Here is a 23,909-nt window from a genome sequence, read left to right on the forward strand (position 1 = left end):
CTCCACTCATTTCCACAAAGCACTCTGCCCTTAAAATCTGTAGCTGCCCATAGCTACACAGAAACAGAAGTGTCCTTTTTATGTATAATTATCACAAAAGGTAGAACTACACTGGTGTGTTGTTAAATGACTGGCTAAAGCTTTTCCAAAAGCTTTCTCACATCCAAACCTGTTGACAACAGGGAGTATACACACTGCTGTGCTCTGAAAATTTCATGTCATTATTGATATCCACTGACGTCCAACTCACATAACCTTTCTGTGCTTGGACAGATGCATACTATCTTATTCTTCAAATCTGATAAGTCAATATATGTTGCTTCCCACCCCCTATAAAGTTGAAAGTTATGCTATGTGTCTACTGAATACCTGGGAGATTTGTTGTGCTAGGGGTTATATCCCAGTCTGGAAATGCAATGTGCCAGATGCATACTTTGAATATTTCTTCTGAAGTTGTCTTCTGACATGATATGGTCACCCACAGGTTCAATTATATTTGGAAAACAGATGGCTGTGATGGTGACAAGGCTACATTCTAACATCAGAGGCCTCTCTGTAAATGTAAGTATTTGTACTCTCATTTGACTCATAGTCTTGCAGCAATCTAGGCAAAATTTTATTAGTCTATTTTTGATAAGAAGTTAACAAACATTTGCAAATTTATTCATATTTAGGATAGAAAAACCTTTGAGATTTTTTAAGTGAAGGAAACTGATAGATTCATGCATCCAGCTTTGAATACTTAACTCCTAAATATTTGGAGCAGAGAGCTAGTATATAAAATAATACTGGTGGTGATGAATTATGGTTGGTACCTCTTTTCCCCCCTGCTCATATGTTCCTCATCTTGAGCACCAAAATGGCAGGCTGGTACAGCATGGTCCTCACCATGCTGGAAACAGCTAAACCTATTTAATTTAGCCAGTGCAAATGGGGGAGGTTTTCAATTTAGTATATTGTTGAAGAATTCATGAAAATTCATGCCTTTCTTCATTTGCAGAGAGGGAAAATATGGATGTTTAAAACATTCAAAGGTGGGGGAAACTGAGGTTGGCCCATGTTCCTGTACCTAGTGCAAGAAGCCATGCCCCATGTCACTTGACAGTTGTCTAAAAACACAACAGAATTTGGAAAAAGATAAAGAGACAATTAGAAACCGAGGGACTTCCTAGGAACAGGATTCCTATAAAGCATGGGCCCAAGAATGGAAGGGGCAGATCCCTCACTAATGCTAGATCCGTGGGGTGGAGTGGTTGAGCCCTCTCAAATGATCTCACAAAATTGGACCACCAAGCCTCCTGCGTGTAGTTAATGCTCCTCATAATGATCAGTCAAAGGTGTACTAAATGATCAAGCACTAAGAAATATTAAGACAACAGTTGTCGTTGAGCCCACTCAGCAATAATAACGGCTGCCTGCAATCTATTCTATGCACACTTACTTGGGAGTAATCTACAGAAAACACATGGAGGGCACTTCTAAGTACACATTGGGCTTGTGTACTACATACTTGTGTACTTGTGTTCTTCACATTTAAGGACTCTAGTATCATGTTTCAAAGGTCGTGGGTGGGAAAAATAATTTGCCCTCCCTTTGCAAAGACCTGCAAGCAGGCAAAATCAACAACAGCCTACCTTTAGGAGCCTCCATCCTAAAAAAAAACAACAAACCAGTTCCAGAGTCCTTGTCAATAAGACCTAACAGGGTCAACCTGCTAATACAACAGCATGAACTTTTTTGTACTTTTTGTTTGTTTGTTTGTTTTTTAATGCTGTGAAGCCGCTCTGAGTCCCAGTCCTGGGAAAAGAGCGGGAAACAAACAAACAAACAAACAAAACAAATGCTTTGAGTTGCAGATTGAACACCATTGTCCTGCCCCATCCCATTCCTTCCAATAAATAAATATATATTTTTATTTTAATAAAAAGAGCTCCAGTCAAAAGCAGGACAACAACCAAACCAGAAAACGTGCACAATATTTTAAAAAAACAACAACACCTTATCTTATTACATTTTATGTTCATTTCCTAGTCATGGATGCTGTTTTTGTACAGAAGGTTGGAAAGATGCACCTTCTATTACTAATGTATTGATTTATTAGAAAAAGAGAAAAGCATTTACCATTTTTATTTCAGATCTTATACTGTCTTAAACCCAAATATACTTGAACCTCAAGTGCTTTTCTGATACAATTGTTCTGAAGTCTTAAGCAGTAATAAATTGTTTCTTTGGAAGATAACTTCAGTTATACCTCCAACTGATCTGCTATTACAGTAAGGTCAAAAGTGTCACAGTGCCTGATTAATGGAACTGATGTTCAGAAACTGTTCAGAGCTGAGATCCAATTACAATATAGGTCATAAATCTATGTATTTCTGTCCATATAAACTTTCATACAGTATTAATTTGTGCTTGGAACCATCTAATGTCTTAGTGCTCATAAATGTTTTTCCTGACATCAGAATCTCGACACCAGCTAACACTTCCCATGTGATACCACAGTTACTTTTATTAATGTGATCTCTACCCATAATCTGTCATTGCTAACTGTGGCAGAATGATGCTATTTAATTAGATAATGGTAACTACTTCCTGATTGGAAGAAGGGAGCTTCCTGCAAGTTATTTTTGGCCCTATAGCAAACTTAAAAGTATATGTGCTACATATATAGCTCAGTGCTATTGGAAAGAGGTTTAGCCACCAACTACTGTATTTGTGTTGTAGCTTTCTGAATGATGAATGGAGTAGAGTAAGGTGCACACAGACTTGACAGATGCCACTAATCATATGAAGGCTTGCAGGGAATGTCAAGGTACATATGAAAGTCATAGGGTAAGCTAAACATCAAAGGAAAAGAAAACCTTCCTGATTGATATGAGGTCAACAATTAACTTTGCCTCCCTTCACCCAATTAATTAAATCCAGACGGGAAAAGTCAGATAAGTTTGATAAGGTAGGTCAGTTAGACTAATGCATGTCAAGAGAGGTCAAAGTAGTGAACAGTGAGCATGGAGGTAGCCACGGGGTAAGTGTCGAAGCAATGAATGACTGAGTTAGAAAAGATAAAATGGAATAGTTTTCACCATATTTATACAATCTGGCTTTGTGTTTGCAAAGAAGCTAAGATTCCTGTGAAGAAGCAATCTAATATCAGATTCCATATTTCAAAAGCTTGAAAAGACAAAGGCATTCTTCTTGAAAAGGACTGTACAGTTACTCCCACATTTGCAGAAAAGAAATACTTTAATAATTATAAACATATAAAATGTCCTAAAGAGAAAAAAAAACTTCAATCAGGTGAGGACATTGAGGCAAACTCTTGCTGTGTCATCATCTTTTCTGCAGGACAGCACACTCTAATCAAATGCCTGAGTCAGCAGACAATCTGATAGACCCAAACCTGCAGAGATATCTTAAAAAAAAGGGGGGGGGAGTTTAAAGAGGCAGGACATACAGTGGGCCCACACCGTATGTGGGCTCGCCATACGCGGACATGAGATCATGTGGATGGCAAGCCCTAATATGATGATTGGAGCTGAATGATTGATGGAATTTGCCTTACGCGGGGGGTGGGGGGGTGGGGTCGGAACGGATCCCCCACTGTACTTCATTTCTTATTTCTGTTGTTTTTGCATAAGTTCACATGATGAAATTGTGCAAGGCCCATTTATGAGCACCAATCACTGCCCTCACTATAATTGTTTCCTTAAGGGGTTATGTAGCATGCCATGTTATGTGAGACTGCTTATCAATCATCTGGATTTGTCAAAGCCTGGAGACTGACGTTAGCTTACAATATCAAGGATTAATGTGCTTAATATGGCTGCCATATGGAAGATGTGGTGGATTTCTCCCTGCACGAGTCCTTCATGTGAATTCATTTGGATCCTTGATCCCCATGCTTTTGCATGTTATCACATCTTCCTAGATATGTGAAGAAGGCCTCTAAAAGGAAACTAAAAGGAAAATTCTGGGAAGAGAGTTAGGATTTTTTGTTTGTTTGTTTGTTTCTGGTTAGTTTGCTTGTTTATTTTTGTAAATGAAATCTTCATATTTCTACCCCTTTTGTCCCCATAAAATTATACATGGTAGCTGTATCATATTAAAGGCCTATAACTCTAAGGCTTACTTACTAATACAAAGTTTCATTAATATAAGTGGAACTTTCTTATATGTAAATGGAACTTTGCTGAAAGTAAATGTACTGAGCACAAGGGGAATACATCAGTTTGGCTATCCAGTTGTTGTTAGACTGCATCTGTCATGATACTTCACTATTGTGGCCAGGACTGCTGGGAACTGTAGTCTAGTGAAATCAGAAAGGCCTGGAATACATCAGTAGGATAGTTTCCCTTAATTTTACTGATGACTTTTTCTTACATCAAGACAAAATACACAGAGAAGGCAATCTCAATCGCTCCAAAACTGGAGAAAGACAAACATTTACCAGGTAAGATCCACTTGGGTTTATATCACTATCCATGATCTGTAATTACCCATTCTAGTAGTTGAGCATAAAATACTACCTTAAAGAAGCACAGCCTCCTTGTCCACTTAGCCCAGTTTTGTCTATTCTAGGGACAGTGGAAGCACTGCCCATAGGCCAAATGTAGCCCCAACTACATTTTGTGGGTCTCTAAACCCAATACTCCCAAATTTTCAGCCAGAAGAAGCCTCCCAAAACAGCTACCCAATGTGCAGTTATCACTCCTAGAGGACTTCCAATCTCCAAAACCCCTAAATGGCTACAGTGAACCGGGAGGTCACAATTGGAAGTTACTTTGGGTTATAAAAACCACCAGTTTCTGACAACTTCTTAGCAGTGGGGCCTGCTGTGCATACATAGGTGTGAATATTGGCCCTCACACTATTGCGGTTGCCCAAGCCCAATCTATTCTGACTGGAAACCACTCCATTAAAGGCCTTTAAAACCATAATGCCTATGGCCCAAATTGTATTTTGCACATTTCATTGAGTGGCAAAATAGTAGCAGAACCTCAAGGGATGAATGCCATATTCCTGGCCTCAAAGCAATATGAGCATGAGCTGATTTACTTGTTGGCTAAAGAGCTGAATCATACTACTGAGACTGAGGCTAAGCTTGCAAAATCAGAACCCAGAACCCCACAAGCACTGACCTTCTCTGAAGCAGAGAAGCCAAGTGATTCCTCTACCACCATGCCTTCCAAACAATGAAGGGTATAGTTTTTTGTGGGTTTTTCGAGTTACATGGCCATGTTCTAGGAGAATTTATTCTTGATGTTTTGCCATTATCTGGCAAAACATGTTTTGCCAGCCTCATAGCCTGAAAAACCCACAAAAAATGATGGATGCCGGCCATGAAAACCTTCAACTTTACAATGAAGGGAACACACAAGGCAGCACATCATCAAGCAAAGAGGAAATGCCTATTTCCAGGTTCAGAACTGAGCCTTGTTCTGTTTTGCTCTGGGGATCCTGGAAGTGGGAAGGATATAGGCTGTGGCTACATCAGATGCAGTCTCATCTTTTGTCCCAAGGAGGGTTTTCAGAAGGTCTCCAAACCAATTTAATGGTGATTGAGATTTCCAAGATGCTTAGCTCAGAGCTACAGTATGAGGACTTCCCAATGGTTGGGTGAGGGTAATTTTTGTAGTTAGATTGCTGAAAGGGTTGTAGGAAGGGCAACTCCTTATTCTGGGAAGAGGAAGTTCAACTCTTTCTCTGGTTGCCACAGCTCTGCTGAATGCAAGTGCACAGGGAGGAAATCTTCCACTGATGCCATCATAGATTCCTAGATATTATTAGATTCCTTCTCAGATTTGTCTTTTCTTTGAATGTTGTTGGTTCTGTGGTCAATAATTGGTTATTTAAAACATTTCCATGTGTATGTTATTGATGTGGAAAGTGAGGAAGAGGAACCAGACCTTCAATATTATGTACACTACTAGTCTCAAACCAAGACTTTAGCTATGAATGGAGAAATCAGAGGACAAGGACAGTTAACACCTATGATTTAGAAGAACAGGACAATGTTGCAGTCCTGCCTGTCATTAGCCTGAAGTTTAATGTAGATGTTAAAAGGAAACAATACACAAACTAATTCCAGCCCAACTTCTCCCGTTTCATCTCCTGTTTTCTAGCATTCAATCTTCAGAAATAAGTTCCATCAGTTTCAATTAGTAAAGTTGGTGAAAACAAAGATCAGCTTTCTATCAGATATTCAATCAGATCCCTCAGCTCTGTTGTCTGTCTTTCTGTCAATACTGATTCCCTATGGTTTCTGTGCACACAAATTCCAGAAGTTTATTTGCCACTACATCAATCTTACATGAACCAGGAGAGAGAGAGAGAGAGAGAGAGAGAGTGGCCCATATATCTGTAAAGCTGTACTTCAAATACTTCAACTAATATATTTTTCTTCAATTGGCTTCATCCTCTGGAGGCCAATAATTCTTATAAAGTGAGATGGGGAGAGGGCAGCAAAATATAAGTACAGCTACAACTGTGTGTCAAGATCTCCTCACAAAGCACACATACACTCATTAAGCACTGTAGGAGATATTTTGCTCAGGTATAATCCTAACATACAGGGAAGAATGTGAAGATATTATGACCATATGGGACAGGTGTATGCTGACTGACTGAGAAAGACTCATAAAGATGACCCCTGTTACACATCTGCAATATTCACAGACACCTAACGGATTGCATCATTAAAAAGCAGCTTAGGAAGTAATTCATTAGTCCTACATTGACTTGGCAGATTGTACAAGTCAGCCAAGTAAACCTTTGCCTCCTTTCCACTTCCACAGTCTCATGCAAGCACCGGAGTTGTTACATACTACCATATGCCTCCACAGCCATTTAGTGCCTGGGAGCATCAGATCCTCTTTGATCTTGGAAGCTAAGCAGGGTCAGCTCTGGTTAGTACTTGGATGGGAGACTACTAATGAGCAGCAGGTGCTGTAGGCTATATTCCCAAGGAAGGAACTGGTAAAACCACCTCTGACTATTCCTTGCCTAAGAAAACCCTATGAAATCCATGGGGTCACCATACATCAACAGGCAACTTGAAGGCATATACAAAAACAGAAAGAGATAGTTGCACCTTGGCAGGGTTTGGCTGCATTTCTGCCACCAGGAGCATAGAAAAAACATAACCCCCCTGGATTTTCTGGTTTGAAAAGATGGTGTGGGAGAGCAAGGATGTTTTTGTGTCCCAGCTGCAGAAATGTAGCTGGACACTTGATATTTCCCACCTTCTCTTGGCCACCAAATAGCTGTGGGAGCTTTCTCCAGCAGTTCAAGTGTGAGTGCAGCTGCATGTACAGGGTAATTACTGAGTAATGATATATTGAATATATCCTTCATCAATAACTCCAAAATAATATATGCAGGTGTCTAAGACATACAAAAAAAAGATGATAATCTAGAGGTTAGGTGGGTCAAACTGCGAAGAGAATTCCATAAATGGGTGATGAGTGTGAAAAACTGAAAAGACCTGCTTCCTTGTTGTCCTCCCTCTCCAACTTTCTCTTGGAGGAAATCTTCAGATGTTGATCTCAGCTTGTGTATGCGTTGATGTCAGGAGTGCTGCTCCATCAAATATTAGGATATCAAACTATATTATTGAACGCTCTATAGGACCAAACCCAAAATATATGATATGATGATAAGCACCTTGAGCATCTTTAAAAGGGGCTTAGACAAAATCCAGGAACCAGGATATTAATGGTTGCTATTCACTGAGGCTATAGTTACCCTTAATAAGCCTCTGAATACTATTTGCTGATGAACATGAGTGCATGTGGGTGCTACTGTAGCCACACCAGCCTTGTGGATTTCCCATGAACATCTGGCTGGACACTCCATGGACATCTAACTGTGGAAACAGAATGCTGGTTAGATATGACTTTGATCTGATCCAGTGAGGTTGTGTGATTGCACATGTGTGTGCTGTCACTGTGTATTGCTGCTGCTGCTGCTGCTGCTGCTGTTGCTGCTGCTGCTGCTGCTACTACTACTACTACTACTAATAATAATAATAATGATATCCTGCCTTTCCCTCACTTTAGGCTTGGAGCCAAGGCAATTTTCAACAGTTAGGCAGCTACAACATCAGTCCACCATCTCTCTGGCCTCTTGAATCTCCCAATCATGATTTTATTGATTGCTTTGCTTTTTGAAATAATGTGGCATTAAATTTATTAGACCACTCTGACAACACCAAATATCCTTGGTCTGAGTTGAAAAGTAATGTACTGAATGCATGAATGCACTCAGTAAATACCTAGTCCTAAGAATTATGAAAAAGGAAAAGGGATATTTGGATTAACCTTTCTCCTTAGTGTTGAGTGGCATTATTATAATATTATTATTACTATTATTTTGCTAAGGTTTGATGCAGATAGCATACTAACAGAATAAAACCAATAGAGAGGAAATAATGTGATCCTATGGCAAATCTATCACAGGAATTTCTTGTTAAGATTTGTTTGGGGGAAGGTTGCCTTTGCCTCTCTCTGAGGGTGAGAGAGTGTGATGTGCCCAAGGTCACCCAGTGAGTTTCCATGGCTGAGTGAGGATTTGAACCCTGCTCTCCAGAGTCACAGTCCAGTGCTCAAACCACTATATGACACTGGATCAAAGACAGAAAGATATTATCTTGCAATTGTGAAAATGAGGAACCACATCAGGTCTTGAAAGGAATGAACCTTTTTGGTTTCTTTTTTGACTGTTGGGGTATCCACTTATGAAATAGTACAGAAGAAATTTCACATGGTTCAAGTGCTTGATGGAGCTGTTCCTCCTGCTCTGTTGTGAGAACTCAAGTGAAGAAAAGATGAATGGGAGAAATATGTGCTCTACTACAGACCAAAATCTAGTAGCATTCAGATTTTTGTTTAAAAAAATAATAAATAAAGGTAGAGTTATTTTTCAGAAATTACAAGTATAATGATTACTAACATGCTTTGGGGGACTCAGAACTATAATTTGAACTGATTACCTCTTAAAAAGAACTTATCACACTCTGTGAACTGGCTAACTGTTCCTTAGTTTCCTTCAAAGACCCTTTCTGCAATTTTATTTTCACCTGTAATTTAGTGAAAACCTGAGCCAATCTCATTTTATTTCATTGGCAATTCGCTGATTCCAAAGCCACCTTGTAAATAGAATGAGTCATCTTAGTTGTGCATCCTGGATAAATATCTTTAAATAAATAACCACTCTGCTGTGCAAACATCATTCAAAAATGCAATTAAACATAAGACTTATTCTGCATAGTGGGTTTTTTTTTAAAAAAAAAATACAAAAGAGTATCGAAGCCAAGGATTTTCAAATGAAGTTTCCCTCTGAGCTCGATACCCTCAAGGTCATACTGTGGTGACTTCATTTTTCATAGTCAAAAGAATGATTTAGTAATAATGGTGCTAGCGGACAATAGCATCCAGTGCCTTCAATATAATGATATTCAGTGTTGCATAAGATAATGTATGGGCTATTCTTATTCATGTTTCTCACTGCACCCATACAGAGTGGATTCATTTATTAGAAAGTCCCTTGCATCTCATTAAATACATTGTAAAGGTGGGGAATAAAAGTATGAAGTTTTAAAAGAGGTGGTCACATTTTTACAGTTTTCCTCATTAAACAAAGGTGTAAATAACTGAAGCACTTTTGTTTCTATTGTGCCAACAGCTCACAGTGCAGTGTTGGCACAGCTGTGGTGCCAACAGCTTGCTTTGGCATTTACAGTAGAGCAGAACTAGAATAGGGTACAGGGAATCACAAAGATGGAATGGATAGGAAAACCTTTAAAGCGGAGGTGAATAACTTTGTGGCCCTCCAGATCCCTCCAGGATTGTGGAAGTTATAGAATGCTGACTGTTAACCATAGTTTTCTCCATATTTGAATGTTTTAAACATCTATATTTTTTCCATCCTAAAAATGAAGTAAATATGGCAACTAAAATGCTATTATAGGTAGCACGTACCTCCCTTGTTGAAACAGCTTTGCTAGCTACCAGTTTCTTTCCGGGCACAATTCAAAGTGCTGTTTATGACTTATAAAGCCCTATACAGCTTAGGTACAGATTATTTGAAGAATGGTATCTCTCCATATATAAACTTGCCAGAACACTAAGATCTTCAAAGGAAAGCTTTCTCTCGGTCTCAGCACCATCCCAGGCTTGCTTGGTGAGATCTGAGGGAGAGCCTTCTCGGTGTCTGCTTCCACCCTCTGAAATTCCCTTCTACAGGAGGCTGGGCTGGCCCTCTCCCTGTTTCCCTTTGCCAACAGACAGAGTTTTTGTTTTTTGTTTTTTAAATTAAGCAGGTCTCTAATGCATAAGCAGGAAGGCTTCTTATGGGAAGGGAGAGAGGGTTTTTTAAAAAAAACACTTTTGAATGTTTTTTAATTATTTTACATCGTTTGTAACATGTTATTTTAATGTGATGATTTTAAATGTATTTTAAAACTGTAGTGTTTTTAGCTTATTCTTTTATGAGATGCCTCATTCTTATAAAGTGATCCCGGCCGGCCCCCGCTCTCCTTCCTGGCTTCTAAGGAGGCTTGGGCCTCCTTAGAAGCCAGGGAAGAGGGAGGAGGCCGGCCGGGATCGCGGCAATTGTGGCGATCGCGGCCGGCCCCCGCTTTCCTTTCTGGCTTCTAAGGAGGCCTCAGTCTCCTCAGAGGCCAGGAAGGAGGGACACTTTTTTTTTATTAAATGGAGGACGCCCCTTGCCCCTTCCTGGCCTCTAAGGAGGCCTCGGTCTCCTTAGAGGCCGGGAAGGGGCGTGGGATGTCCTTCATTAAAAAAAAACGTCCTACATTTGAAAATGTTGTCCTACATTTGTCCCGGTTTGGCAGTCCTGACATATGGCAACCCTAACTTGGGCAAACTCTTCCATAAATGGACACAAGGAATGAGGCAATTTTCCAACTGCCTCCCAGGTTTAATGAAATTCATCATATGGACGACCTGTATACAGCTACACTGACAATGCTAAAGATCAAAGTATTTCAAGACAGGGCAGTGATCCTGAAAAAGGAAAGAGGCCAAGCAGTATTTCTAGAAACTTTTTAATCTAGTGATGGGACCATGTCTGATGTTGGACTACAGTTCCCATCATTCTTGCTATTGCCTATGTAGGCCAGCAGTGGCATCACAAGGGTTGGTGTCACCTTTATTATTATTATTATTATTAGATTTATTTATAAAGCGCCGTAAGTCTACACAGCGCTGTACAAAATCAAGTAAAATCAAAATATATAAAAAGCCTGCCTACGGCGCACAATCTAAAAGTTAAAACAACAAATTAAAAACATCATAAGAAACAAGTTAAAACAGCAAATATCCACATGGTGTGGTAACTCATGGTGTAACCCCTCATTGACTTCCTCCCATTACCACTCCACACAGAATCCTTAGGAATGTTTCTTGTACTAATATTACTGATGAATCATGATTCCTATATATCACTGAATCTAATGGTCATAGTTGTGACATAAACAACTAGCAAAATTAAAATTGCATCTTGAAATTACAATATCATATGCACAGCCAAAATATATTTATATGTGTATAGTTTTATGTGATATGTGGGCCAGTGTAGTGTAGTGGTCTGAGTGTTGGTTGAAGACTCTTGAAGACCAGAGTTTGAATATCAGCTTGGCCATGGAAACCCACTGGGTGACCTTGGGCAAGTCACACTCTGTCAGCCTCAGAGGATGGCAATGACAATGGCAACTGCTCCACTCCAAGAAACATGCCAAGAAAACCCCATGAGAGGTTCACCTTAGGGTTGCCATAAGTCAGAAATGACTTGAAGGCACATAAGAAGAAAAACAACAACATGTTTCATGTGACTGAAGTGAAAATTTGGTAAAAGGTGATACAAATTTTAATTTAAAAAACCTTAGGGTGTCACCTTGTGCGGTTTGCACTCTGTGCACCCTCCTAGTCACACCATGGTTACAGGGAGTCCAGCAGAATTTGGAAAGCCACATGCTGCCCCTCTCTCCATTACTCTTTGCTGCTAAGAGTGAAAAAATGTTCACAGGGGACTCAAGCCTCTTCTGCCATAGGAATATTGAAAACTATTTTATATTAGGCCACAGTATTTATCCATCTCACTCAGTACAGCACTGTTGACCCTGACTGATAGTGGCTCTCGAGCCTGTCATGAAGGTTCAGCACCTGAATCTTCATGTCACCTTATAGCTGGTTAAGTCTGTGAAAACCTGTCAGTTTCATTTTCATTCCATTTTGTCAGAATCCCAGTGGCTTTCTCCTCCCATCTCAGTTCTGTACTGAGTTGCAAGGCTCCTGCCACCCTTTTCCAGCACAGAAATGCGTGTGCATTTTGGCAAACAGTATGTATCTTGGTATGCATATTTCTACTTTTGTACATTTTTCTCCATTGTCTAAAGCATATTTATGTTTTTTTTCAAGGACACACATATTGAGACATTCACAGTTAAGAAAGGCATATGTGGTTTTGTGCACATTTTGCCTTTGCTGAAACCCATAGTAAACCTCATAAATGCACACATTTATGAGAAATGTGAACCAAAGGCATGTCTTTTCCATCCCTGTACCTGCTCCTATAGCTCTTAGTGTCAGAGACTGAACCTCCCGCACCATTTTCTTCTGCACCACTGTTCTAATATTTCTATCAATGTAGAAAATTGAGCAAGATATGGCAAACCAAGACAAAGTTCCATACTATTAAGCCTGGTTCATTTCAGCATGTTATAATTAAACATATGTATAATTTATCCTTTAAAATAAATGAGACTTTAACTGTTTGAATTTGAACCCAGATTTTTGCAAGTGTAAACATGCAGTGCCAGTAAACTGGTATGATGAAATCATTTATAGGTGAACAACCTCACTGAATCCAGTCAGTGACAACATGGCAATGCAAAAATCCTACTCACGATGTAGATATCATAGTTAAGAGAAATACTGGGTATCTCTCCCCACCATATATCATAAACATTGCTGATACCCACAAGAACAAAAACAGTTATTAACATGGATGGAAAGGAGAGAGAGAGAGAGAGAGAGAGAGAGAGAGAGAGAGAGAACAGTTTCAATTTGTAAATGTAGTTGATTGATTTGTTTTTTTTTAAAGGCCACCCATAAAATAGACTACATGCTTATTTTACTTGCTAGAAAACATCTCATTCTATCAAATAAAATAAAATAAAATTCTTTGCCAAACAAAGAACTCTTAGGCCTTATCTTGATTTGTTTGCTGGGCTCCCATTTTAGAAGCAAAATACAAAAGAGCAAAGGCTGGACAATCTACAAGAAATTATCTCCTTAGAAACATTGCTTGGGAAGGAGATATCTGACATAACAAGCTGCCATCTGACAGGTTGAGAATATGTTGGCACAAAGGGGGGGATGGAATGAGAGACTGCTTTCTGAAAATGGTTTTTAATTTCTTTCACTTTGCGGTGTGTGGTATCTACATATTGTACATTTACAGCTAGGAAAGCCTTTTCTCATTGTTTTTTCAGTCTCACAGTGGAGCTTTTTTATTATAAAAATTACTTTCTTTTGATTTCTTCCGCCCCACTTTTTTCATTTCTGTGCCATCTGGGAAGAGAGAAACCTCATTTGTAAATTCACCAAACTCTTACCAGGCAAAAGAAAGCTGAGAAAATCAAAAAGCGTTCCTCTCTCTCTTTTTTCATTCTGTCTTTTTCCCCCTCAAAAGCTCATTTGGCTTTTTCAAACAGTTTCCTAAGAACACTGATGTAATGTGAGCCTATTAATAGCGACTGCAAAAGAAACATTTAATTTGACTTTCCAATGACTTGGCTGAACAGCACATGCCAGAGTGGAAATCTAGCAAGAAAAAGCCACTTCAGCACTCTGGAAGAAATATTGGGACAAGGTACCTGCATGACAATAAGAAGGTCAAACACTAAGATGAAGGAAGCCAGAAAGGCTCTGGAAACCTCATCGCTTGGCAGGAATCCACGATTCAGCTTGTCCCAGCTGATCCAGTCAGTTGTGATGACAAGAACAACCACTGAGGTCAAAGTAAACAGAACAGTCCTGGAAAAGGGAAAGAAGAAAAGAGGTTATCAAATCACATACAGTATTGGTAATGGTGGTGGTAGTGAGAGAATTACAAAGTCTCTTGTATTTATCTATTGTTTTGTGCCTTCGAGTCATTTCCAGCCTATGATGACTCTAAAGCAACACTATCAAGAGATTTTCTTGGCAAGACTGGTTCAAAGTGGGGTTGCATTTGTGCTCCCTAAATCCAGGAGAGTGTGCATGGTAGGTTTTGATGGTTGAATGGGGATTCAAAACCTGGTTTCTCAGAGTCTTAGTCCAGAACTCAAACCACTACACCATGTTAACTCTGTAGAACAGATGACTGAAATTGATCCTTGTGCCAAGTCAACTCTGACTTATATCAGCGTATCTGAGGCCTGTTACAGACTGCAAAAATAAAGCTGCTTCGAGTCTCTTGGAGGTATGCTATTTAAATGATGCATGGGTCCTAAGGAGTCCGGAGGTCGAACCAAAGCCAAACCTCCATTCCGACCTCTGTAGTAAGCTTTGGTGCAGCTTCCGGATTCTAGGACCCATGCTATTTAATAGCATACCCCAAAGAACTCGAAGGCAGCTTAATTTTGCCAGTCTGTAACAGCCTGAGTTTACTTGACAGAGATTTATTCAGAGGTTTGCCATTGCCTTCCTCTGGCTGAGAAAGTAGACCTACCAAGGCCACCACGTGGAATTCCATGGCCCTAGAAAGGATTTGAACTATGATGCTTCTACAGCCCTACCTAGCTTTCTACATCATGCTTCTACATCTTTTTGAAACAGAGGGAAGAAGATGTGCCATCAAGATTTTTGTTGGATTGCATCTCACATGAGTCCTAGTTGGCACGTCAATACTGAGGAGTGAACGTGTTGAAAACCTCGGAGAAAACATGCTTCTTGCATTACTGTTTGACATGACAAAATTCTATACATTCCAAATTTACTGAAATGCTGTGTAAACACTACAACGTGTGGTATGAAACACTCAAAACGGCTTTTTTGCATCTAGCTTATGTAATTGTGTTGTATGGATACACTTCTAAGAACTTGTTTCAGAATGGCATCAAAATAAGAGATGGCTAATTTGTCTACCAGGAGACAAAATTGTATATGTGTCTACATAGGAGACGGAGCCTTTGAAAGAATGATGTGGAATTGTAGAAGGAGTAGTTAGCTTGTCTGCAGATGAGGCCGCGAGGCGAACCACTGCAGGCTTGGTGAGACTTACAGAGTAAAGACAGCAACGTTTCTGAGAATAGGAAGGGTTCCATCCCACACTTTTTAATAAGGTCTGTCTAGGCATGTGCTGCACTTCTGGCGGCGTGGGTCTTGGGAAGAGGGCACCTCACTCCACGTGCTTGGGTGAGATGACTTCCTGAAGACCATGAGCTGCCCCGCGCGAGAACTTCTATCCACAACAAATGTGATTTTGCAGTATATATGAACAAATCTAGAGCAGGGGGTTCCTAACCTGTGCTGCCCAAGAAGCCAATTAGGGCTCGGGTGTCACTTCCCAGGTGCTCCAGGCCCACCCAGGAAAATGAAAGAAAAAAAATTTAATGAAAGAAAGAAAAGAGATACTTAATATACTACTAACACCATTAACTTCTAAGGCACAAGGTAGGCCTCTTAGGTGCTCCACCATAGAAATAAGGGCACTGGTGAATAAAAAGGTTGGGAACCCCGACTAGAGGGACAATATACATAATCATGATCTAAATTGAGATGAAGGAGACTGGGAAAATTCAGAGCAAGATGCCTTACTGCTAATGTAGCTTACTTGCTGTTCACCGCTATGATCTCTTTGGAATAGTCGGTATGAATAAATAAAACAAATGATGATTATTATTATTATTATTACATGTGTGGGCAATTCATGGCCTATGGGCATTTGAACAGGCCTATGTAATTTCCCAAGCCACTACTGATGCATTCTGCCACTACAAATCACATTCTCAAAACCATGGAAAACATAAGAGGGGTGCGCTGATGGGACAGCTGTTGTCACAGGGAGAATGTACAGGGATCACCCTTACAATAACAACTGTGCTTTCATCCACCCAGAAATCACCTATTAGGTGGACTAGTGGGACAGTGCAATTCCAGTGGGAAAGATGGTGCATAGAATCCATCCTCCTGAAAATGTGTGATTATGTGGTGATGTATGTTCTTATGCTTGTAGTGCAATAGTCAGCTGACTCTCTTCTGGCAATTACTAAAGTGAGATTTTTCCCTCACAAACCCTGTATGTGGGAACATGCTCCCCATTGCTATTTTAAAGACAGAAACAGTTTTATGGCTTTTGATGACAACCAATGATGAACTTGTTTGCTTAGGTTTTCCCCTAGTTTTTGTTCCAGTTTGTATACCATACAGTGCTTTTTTGTTTGAATGATCATTGTTATTTAATTTGTTGTATTATTTGGGCAGTAAGCAATCTGTAAATTAGAATGGATAGAATGGAGTAGAATAGAATAGAATAGGACATGCTTTGCTCTTTTTGGCCCACCCACCTGTGGCTCTGACCCTGCCAAATTTTGACTGACTCCACACATTTCTGAAATGGGACAAACACATACACAGGTAATACGAACTTCAGAAAGACACAGGTTTCCGTCCACAGCTATAATATTCTGAACTCCTTAATGATCACCAGCTTTTCTTAGCCAGAAGTCGGAAAGTATGCCATGTATGCCTTTAGAATCTCAACAAATAACAAAAATTTAACAAAGGGCCAGAAAAAAAAGCAGGCTTCCTGGTGGCTTGGGGGTGTGGCATATGCACAACACAAACTGCCATGAAGCTGCCCGGCCGTTTACACAGCGACAGCTTTTCAGCACTTCGGTGACATGGTGTTTAGATGCTGCATGCCACAGGAACACCCTTTTTTTCTGGCACAAAAAGGATTAGCATTATACCACTTCTTTTTGTGCTGGAAAAAAGCTGGATCAGGGTTGTGGTGTGTGGTTACCATGGCCTTGATCTGGCACTCAAAGGCGCTGCGTCAAGCCACCCCTATACAGCCATCTGTTTCAGACCAAACTTTTTTAAGTATAAAGGCCTTTAAAAATTCTGCTATAATATTACTTTCACCCCAATATTAATGAATGGTAAACATGCTCATTACAGTATGACATATCCTAACAAATGAAACCCACATTTATTTGAAAAGCGTAATTTAGGCAATTCATATCATTTTGCCACACAACCATAAAATTGCTTGCTCTGGGCTGTCTTTGCATATTAGCTCTGAATTTCCCTTCCAAATGCACTTTAGAAATGTTTCAGACAGTGGAAGGGAAAACAATAATTCTGGATGTCAATGCACATGTGTTATCACAGGGAAGATAAATGTGTGGGCACATGCGTAAATAGCAAGTAAGCAAGTCAATATTTGTTCTGGTTTCCAATTGGGTAGAACATGAAAGCTTCTTTCTAGAGTCTAAACAGATGACCAGCATTCTATCCATTTTGCAATAAGTGAGACTAAGAATCTACAAAAACACAGATGCCATGGATATGGCTATTACAATGGTTCTGAAATATTGATCTTCAGATATTGTTGGACTACAATTTCTGGACTTTTTAAATTCATAGGTGTGTTAATGTAATGTTCCATCGCTTTAAGACCTTCTTTTCAACCTACTTGCACATAAGCCAGGATGGAGTGAGTGTGAAATTAATTTTGCTGGCAACAATATATTATTGAAGAACTGTCTCTGTCATAGTAAAAAGGTGTTTTTGGTGGGGATAGCTTCTTTCTGACTGGTAAATAAGACCTGTTAGCTTAATAAAAGACCTGCTTCTGCTAGAAATAAAAACTCCCAGAGATGAAAACTGCCAGAACAAGCTGGATGATGTGGCTGAACATAGTGGATCATATATTTGGACTGTCATGGAGGTGTGCCTATGAGGTCTGCCCTTGCGAATACCTACACTTCAGAACTGATTAATGTGGCTGGGAGGAAGCACAACCAGTGGCTCCATTACTACATGGAAGCTTCTCCACATTTAGTTTTAATGGATGGTCATTCAGAGAGGACATTTTCATTGGCCACTCCCAGATTATTGAATGACCTGCTGGGAGAGATTCAACTGGTAAATATGCTGTCTGGATTTAAAAGACTATTAAAGATCTATTTCTTCCAGCAGCCCAACCCAGTAGATTTTAAACTATGAATTTTAAATTAGGATATTTTAATTTATGCTGGATGATTTCAATGCATTTAGGTTTTGTGTTTTAACAGTATTTAATAGCATTGACATGACTTTATATGTTTTAATCCATGTTGTACCCTGGCTCAAGTCTTGGGGACAGGTGGGGAAGAAATAATAATAATAATAATAATAATAATAATAATAATAATAATAATAGGATAATAATAATAATATTAGGATGATGATGATGATGATGATGATGGCACCCTTTCCACATTTTCTCCAGATGTTAGTAACTCCTCCAGGTGTAAACTCTATTCTCAACATTAGTGCAGCACTGGGATAGTTCTTATTAATACCTGCTGCTATGAGCTGGTGGACATGCAGAGATGGTTGTCATCAAAACTGAGAGTGAGCTTACCCACCACACAATAGTAAAGCTTCTGGCTGTACCCAGATGAAGGAAGAACAACCACTCACAGAGGTTTTCCACAACTGTCCTAATGTTGCTGTTTTGGCTTTTATAATTATCTAGAAACAATAAGCAAGTTAATAATATTGCAAACCAAACTACCACCTGGGACAATATCATGTGGATATGTTACTCATTATATAAAAATATAATTCTCTTGTAGGAGTCTGAGTATTTTGGCTGTGTGATTTCTCTGCATATTTGAACCATAGAAACTACTGATGCATTGTTAACCTATAAACAATGCTGACACGAGGTGGTCATGCTTGCCTGTCAAATTCATAAACAGTGTTAAAAAACAGATGCTTTGTTTGTTGATATTTTGAAATGAAATACAATTTCAAGGAGTCCATGTGATAGTTGGCCTTCCATATCCATGGATTTTTCTATCCACTGATTCAACCACCCATGGCTTGAAAATAGTCATATATAAAATATATTCTAAATGGAAACCTTGATTTTGCCATTTTATATAAGTGACACCATTTTAACTTACCAGTTTAATGGGATTTGAGCATCCACAGATTTTGGTATCCACAGGGGGTCCTGGAACCAAACCCCAGCAGATACCAAGGTCCCACTGTATATCACTAATAATATTGAGCAACAGGAAGTCCAAAAAGAAAGGAGTCAGCTGCACAAGAGTAATTAAATGGAACATAATTAAGAGTCAAATGACAAATTGGCATCATTATGGTCTATGACAAATTAGGGGTGATTATGGAAAAATATGTCTTCTCCATCGTTACATTTTCACTCCAACATTGGGCTTTCCAAGAGAAAAATATGTCTTCTCTATAATGTCTCTGTAATCAAGATTTAGAAATTACAATTGTGTTTAACTCCTGATGACAAACCAGAAACCAAAGAAAACTTATTTGCAAGACACAGAGAGTGAGAAAAGCTCATGTTAGGACAACAGACATTTTTTACCATCAGAGGATGTGCTACTTCTAAATACGTGTGAATATTGTCTCTGACCCAAGGATTTGATGTGTTTAAAACTTCTGAAATTGAAACAATCAAGCAAAATGGGCAAATGTGAGTGTTCACTTTCAAATATAGGAGTGGGCTCCAACAAGTTTGTGGCCTCTGAAACCATAGGGTACTCTTGCAACATTATCCCATTGTGAACAGACAAAACAAAATACAGTCAGCCCTTCTTATACACAGATTTTTTATTCACGGATTCAAGCATCCGCGGTTTGAAAATGTTAAAATTCCAATTTTTATATGGGATACCATTTTGCTATGTCATTATATTTAATGGGACTTGACCATCCACGGATGTTGTTATCCATGGGGGATCTTGGAACCAAACTCCAGCGTATAACAAGGATCCACTGTAATGGAATTCTGTGAAACTAGGGGAAATAGAAGGGATGGAAACAACCAAGATGTTAATCAGACATGAATAAAGCCCTCTGTAGGGGACAGAGAGCATAATTATCTCCAACTGACAGTTGTTCATAGCTGTCATAATCATTTTCAGGATGTTCTAGGTGATGTGTGTGTGATAATGATATCGGGTTGAATCCGTCCTTGTGTTCTGTTTGGTCAGAATTTCTACCTCCCCTCCTGTTCTAGAACAACCCCCAAACTACTGCTCTTCCAGTGGTGACACGAGGAGCAAGACAGGTATTTTTGTTCTTTTCCCCAGTATTCCATAATGAACACCCTTGTGCCAGCCCAAAACAAACCTCATGGGAAGGAAGTACAATGAGGTAATAGGACCACAGAATGATGGCATCATGTGCAGTACTACAAAGTGCAAGTGCAGTACTACAAACCTCACAGCAAAAGGAAGCGTGTGCAAAAAAGGACGTGTGATCGGAATGTTCTAGTTTATAGTGCAAGAATCTCCTAAATCAGATTTCTTTCTCTGCTGGATGCACATGGACACAGGATAAGAATAATCTTAGATTTATAATCTCCTATGCTGCTGTACCTAAAAATGAACACTATCAAAGCTGAAAGACAGCACTGCATGCATAGCTGGGTGCATTGTTGGGTGTGGACAACTTAGAAACCAATTTAGAGTGAATCATCACTTCACTGGCTTTTATTCAATTAATTTCTATTCCCAGTTGAAGGTCAATATATTTTAATCTTACATGAATAGCAAAACAAGTTCTTTTCTCTAAGGATACTGAAGTATACAATGTTATTCAATCAATGAAGCAAAATCATTTTTATCATTTTCTTTTTAATTTGTTTCACTGGGTTCCATATTGAGGGAAAATCAGAACACAAATAAAATAAAATCACAAAGAAATGCAGACTCAGAACTCACCTAAGCAAACATAGCTTGAGATGATGAAAAAACATGGTGGAACTCATTCTGACTTATAAATAAAGCTATTTCATCAATCAGTTAAATCATAATATTACATGTTGAAAATACTGAGCATGCACTGTGAAGAATAAGGTAGCTAAGGCCCAGTTTGATGCTACCATTCTTGGTTTTTGGAAGATGTTTTGCAAGCCTGAGAGAAGAAATTTCATGTTTCATGTCTTCATTTCAGAATTAAAACCACCTCAGATGAACAGTTCTACAGCACCTGATACAATAACCACTGAATAAATCGTTCAATAACCACTGAACACAATGGGCTGCAACTGCTTAAGCCAAATTCCAATGCATCTTATTTTGCCAATTGTATCCTCTACTCATACTTTTTTTCCACTTCCAATCTGTAGTTAATACTTTCTGCGTTAGCTAGATGAGTACAAGCCTCTCCTGTTCTGGATGGCTTCTTTTTCAATTAAAGAAGCCATTGTGTGCACATTTGTTTGCATGCATGGATTCCTTCACTTCACTGAAAGGAAAGGGAACCTCCACAGATGCACCTGAGTGCACACCGATTTCTGGATTACAGTGTCTGGTTGATAGTCACTCCAATGCTTGTATAACATGAGGCTAAGCACAGCTCTGAGAGATCTTTTAAGTGTGCTGCAGCCTTTCCAGGGGATTATTTTGATCAAAGAGTGTGCTATGCATCTACACTCAATGCTCTTTGGTCAGAGCGGGGTATAAATACTATTAATAATAATAATAATAATAATAATAATAATAATAATAATAATATGTACAATCTTGCTCAGAGAACTGAGCTCAAAACCAGGCAGTTTCACCTGTCGAAGTGAAACTCCTTGCAGAGACTGATGCTTGGTTGGCCCTTAGGATAGTCACAAAGTCTCATTTCTTACCCCCACCAGGAACAATGTTTCATGTGGTGAGGGAAGAAAATTGATTGTCTTTGGTTTTCTCCCCAAGACACCAAGTAACTCTATAATAATAAAAGAGAACATGCATGTGTCTGTGTGTCCATGGCAGCCATAACTTAACAGGACATCATACCAGATGTCAGAACATTTGACCTACCATTTTTTTGTTCCATTTGCAATGACAAGCATCAAATAAAAATTCAAAATGGGAGGGGGTAGAAACAAAAATAAGGCGGTGAGACACAATTCCTCAGACAATTATGGTAGGAACCTTAACAATTAACCAAGTGTTTTGGGGCATCATTCAAGTGGCAGAATCCAGTGTGAAGCTGAAAAGTTAAAATTCTGAAGGGAGGAAACTTTTTAGCAGCAAAAAGGGGGGCTTATCCTAGTCTAGGGACATAAGGGTAGATACTTCAAAAATGCCTTAATGTTTTTGGTTATTGCCCAGGTTTCAGTGCTCATTTTCAAATCAAAATTGCAAAGGAAAGGGCTTCCTCGAAGCAACAAAGGAGGTTTGCCAGAACTAATGTAGACTTTTTTTTTAAGGGCTGGAAAACAGGAGAGATTTTCTGAGGCTCTGTTGCTAAGATTACCCAAGCAGGAAAAATGTTGTAGAACAGGAGAGGGCTAAGACACTGTTGCTAGGATTTCTGGATTATAAAAGCGGTAGCAAAATGGGTGAAGGTGCACTGAGATCCTGTTGGTAAGATCTGTAAAATAAACAAAGGGGGTGTTGGGGAAAAAAAGCCTCCATGAATATCTTGAGGGCCTTACATATAAACTCACTGAGTATATTTCAGGTGATACTTAATAAAAATTAAATTAGCCATTCAGTATACTTCAACTAGTGTTTAATAATACAAATAAACATGCTGGCTTACTGGACAAAAAAATAAACCTGAGAGATGAATCAGTTCTACACAAGGTAGTGGTCAACTGAAAGAACTTCTTGACAATGAGAGCATTTCAGCAATGAAACCAATTGTCTAGAAGCAGAAGCAACGCTAGGGTTGGTGGGGCAGTACATATGGGCAGAATGCAGCTGCCCCTTTACTGACCAGATTGGGGCCGCAGCAACCTCATGGCGCAGCCCCAATCTGGCCTCTGGAGAGTGCAAAAAGGAGCCGCAAAAAGCAGCTCCTTTTTGCGCTCTCTAAGGGGCACCATAGCCGTGGTGGTACAGCTTTATGACATCTCTTTGGCACTGCAATGTGTACATGCAGCAGCGGAGTCACACCATGATGGTGCGTGCCATGTAGACCGGCGCACGCCAAAATGACACCCTAAAGGCAGAGTTATGGCATTCAGCGTGAAGGCACTTCAACCTAACTCCACCCACAGGCCAGCACAAAGTGCCGGTTTGTATAGGGCCGGTGTCAACCAGTGTGGTAATCCATGATGTCACCTCCCCCACTGACCCTTATCACACCATACAGAATCCTTAGTAATTGTTTTTATACTAATGTTATTCATAAATTTTAATTCCCCATATATCACTGAATGTAATGGCAATAGCTGTGACACAAACAACTAGCAAAATTAAAATTATGCTTTTAAATTATAATATCATATCCACATCCTAAATGTATTTGCACGTAAATAGTTTCATGTGGTTAAAGTGGAAATTTGATAGTTATATTTTTAATTTTTAAAAAAATACATTATAAACTATGAGACCTCTCCTTTCTTCTTCCACTGAGATTCTCCCCACTCATCCCATCTCTTATGCTTAGCTCTAGCATTTTAAAGGGATTCAGGAGAAAGCCACAGACCGTTTCTGACAGAAGGCTGATATTTGGGGAGGAGTGGTGTCACCCCCCCCCCTTTGGGTGTCATCTAATGCAGCCTGTACACACACACACACACACACACACACACACACACCCTTGGGATGCCACCTCCTAGAAAGTAGGGTCTTCTCCTTGGATGTCTTCAAATTGAGGTTGGAGAGCTACCTGCTGGTGATGGTCTAGTGCTCTGGGTGCACACAG

At 39.5% G+C, this 23,909-nt stretch overlaps 1 protein-coding gene across 2 annotated transcripts in view; it reads right to left on the bottom strand.

Moving 5' to 3' along the window:
• TMEM117 (transmembrane protein 117) overlaps nucleotides 1–23,909 on the bottom strand; it is a 315,506-nt gene that overhangs the window by 51,420 nt on the left and 240,177 nt on the right. For both annotated transcript variants that reach the window (XM_042468102.1, XM_042468103.1), the window contains exon 6: nucleotides 13,898–14,057. In XM_042468102.1, the coding sequence (XP_042324036.1) occupies nucleotides 13,898–14,057 (160 nt within the window). The remainder of the gene's footprint in view (nucleotides 1–13,897; nucleotides 14,058–23,909) is intronic.

Source organism: Sceloporus undulatus, chromosome 5 (genome assembly GCF_019175285.1).
Source record: "Sceloporus undulatus isolate JIND9_A2432 ecotype Alabama chromosome 5, SceUnd_v1.1, whole genome shotgun sequence".
Taxonomy (NCBI): domain Eukaryota; kingdom Metazoa; phylum Chordata; class Lepidosauria; order Squamata; family Phrynosomatidae; genus Sceloporus; species Sceloporus undulatus.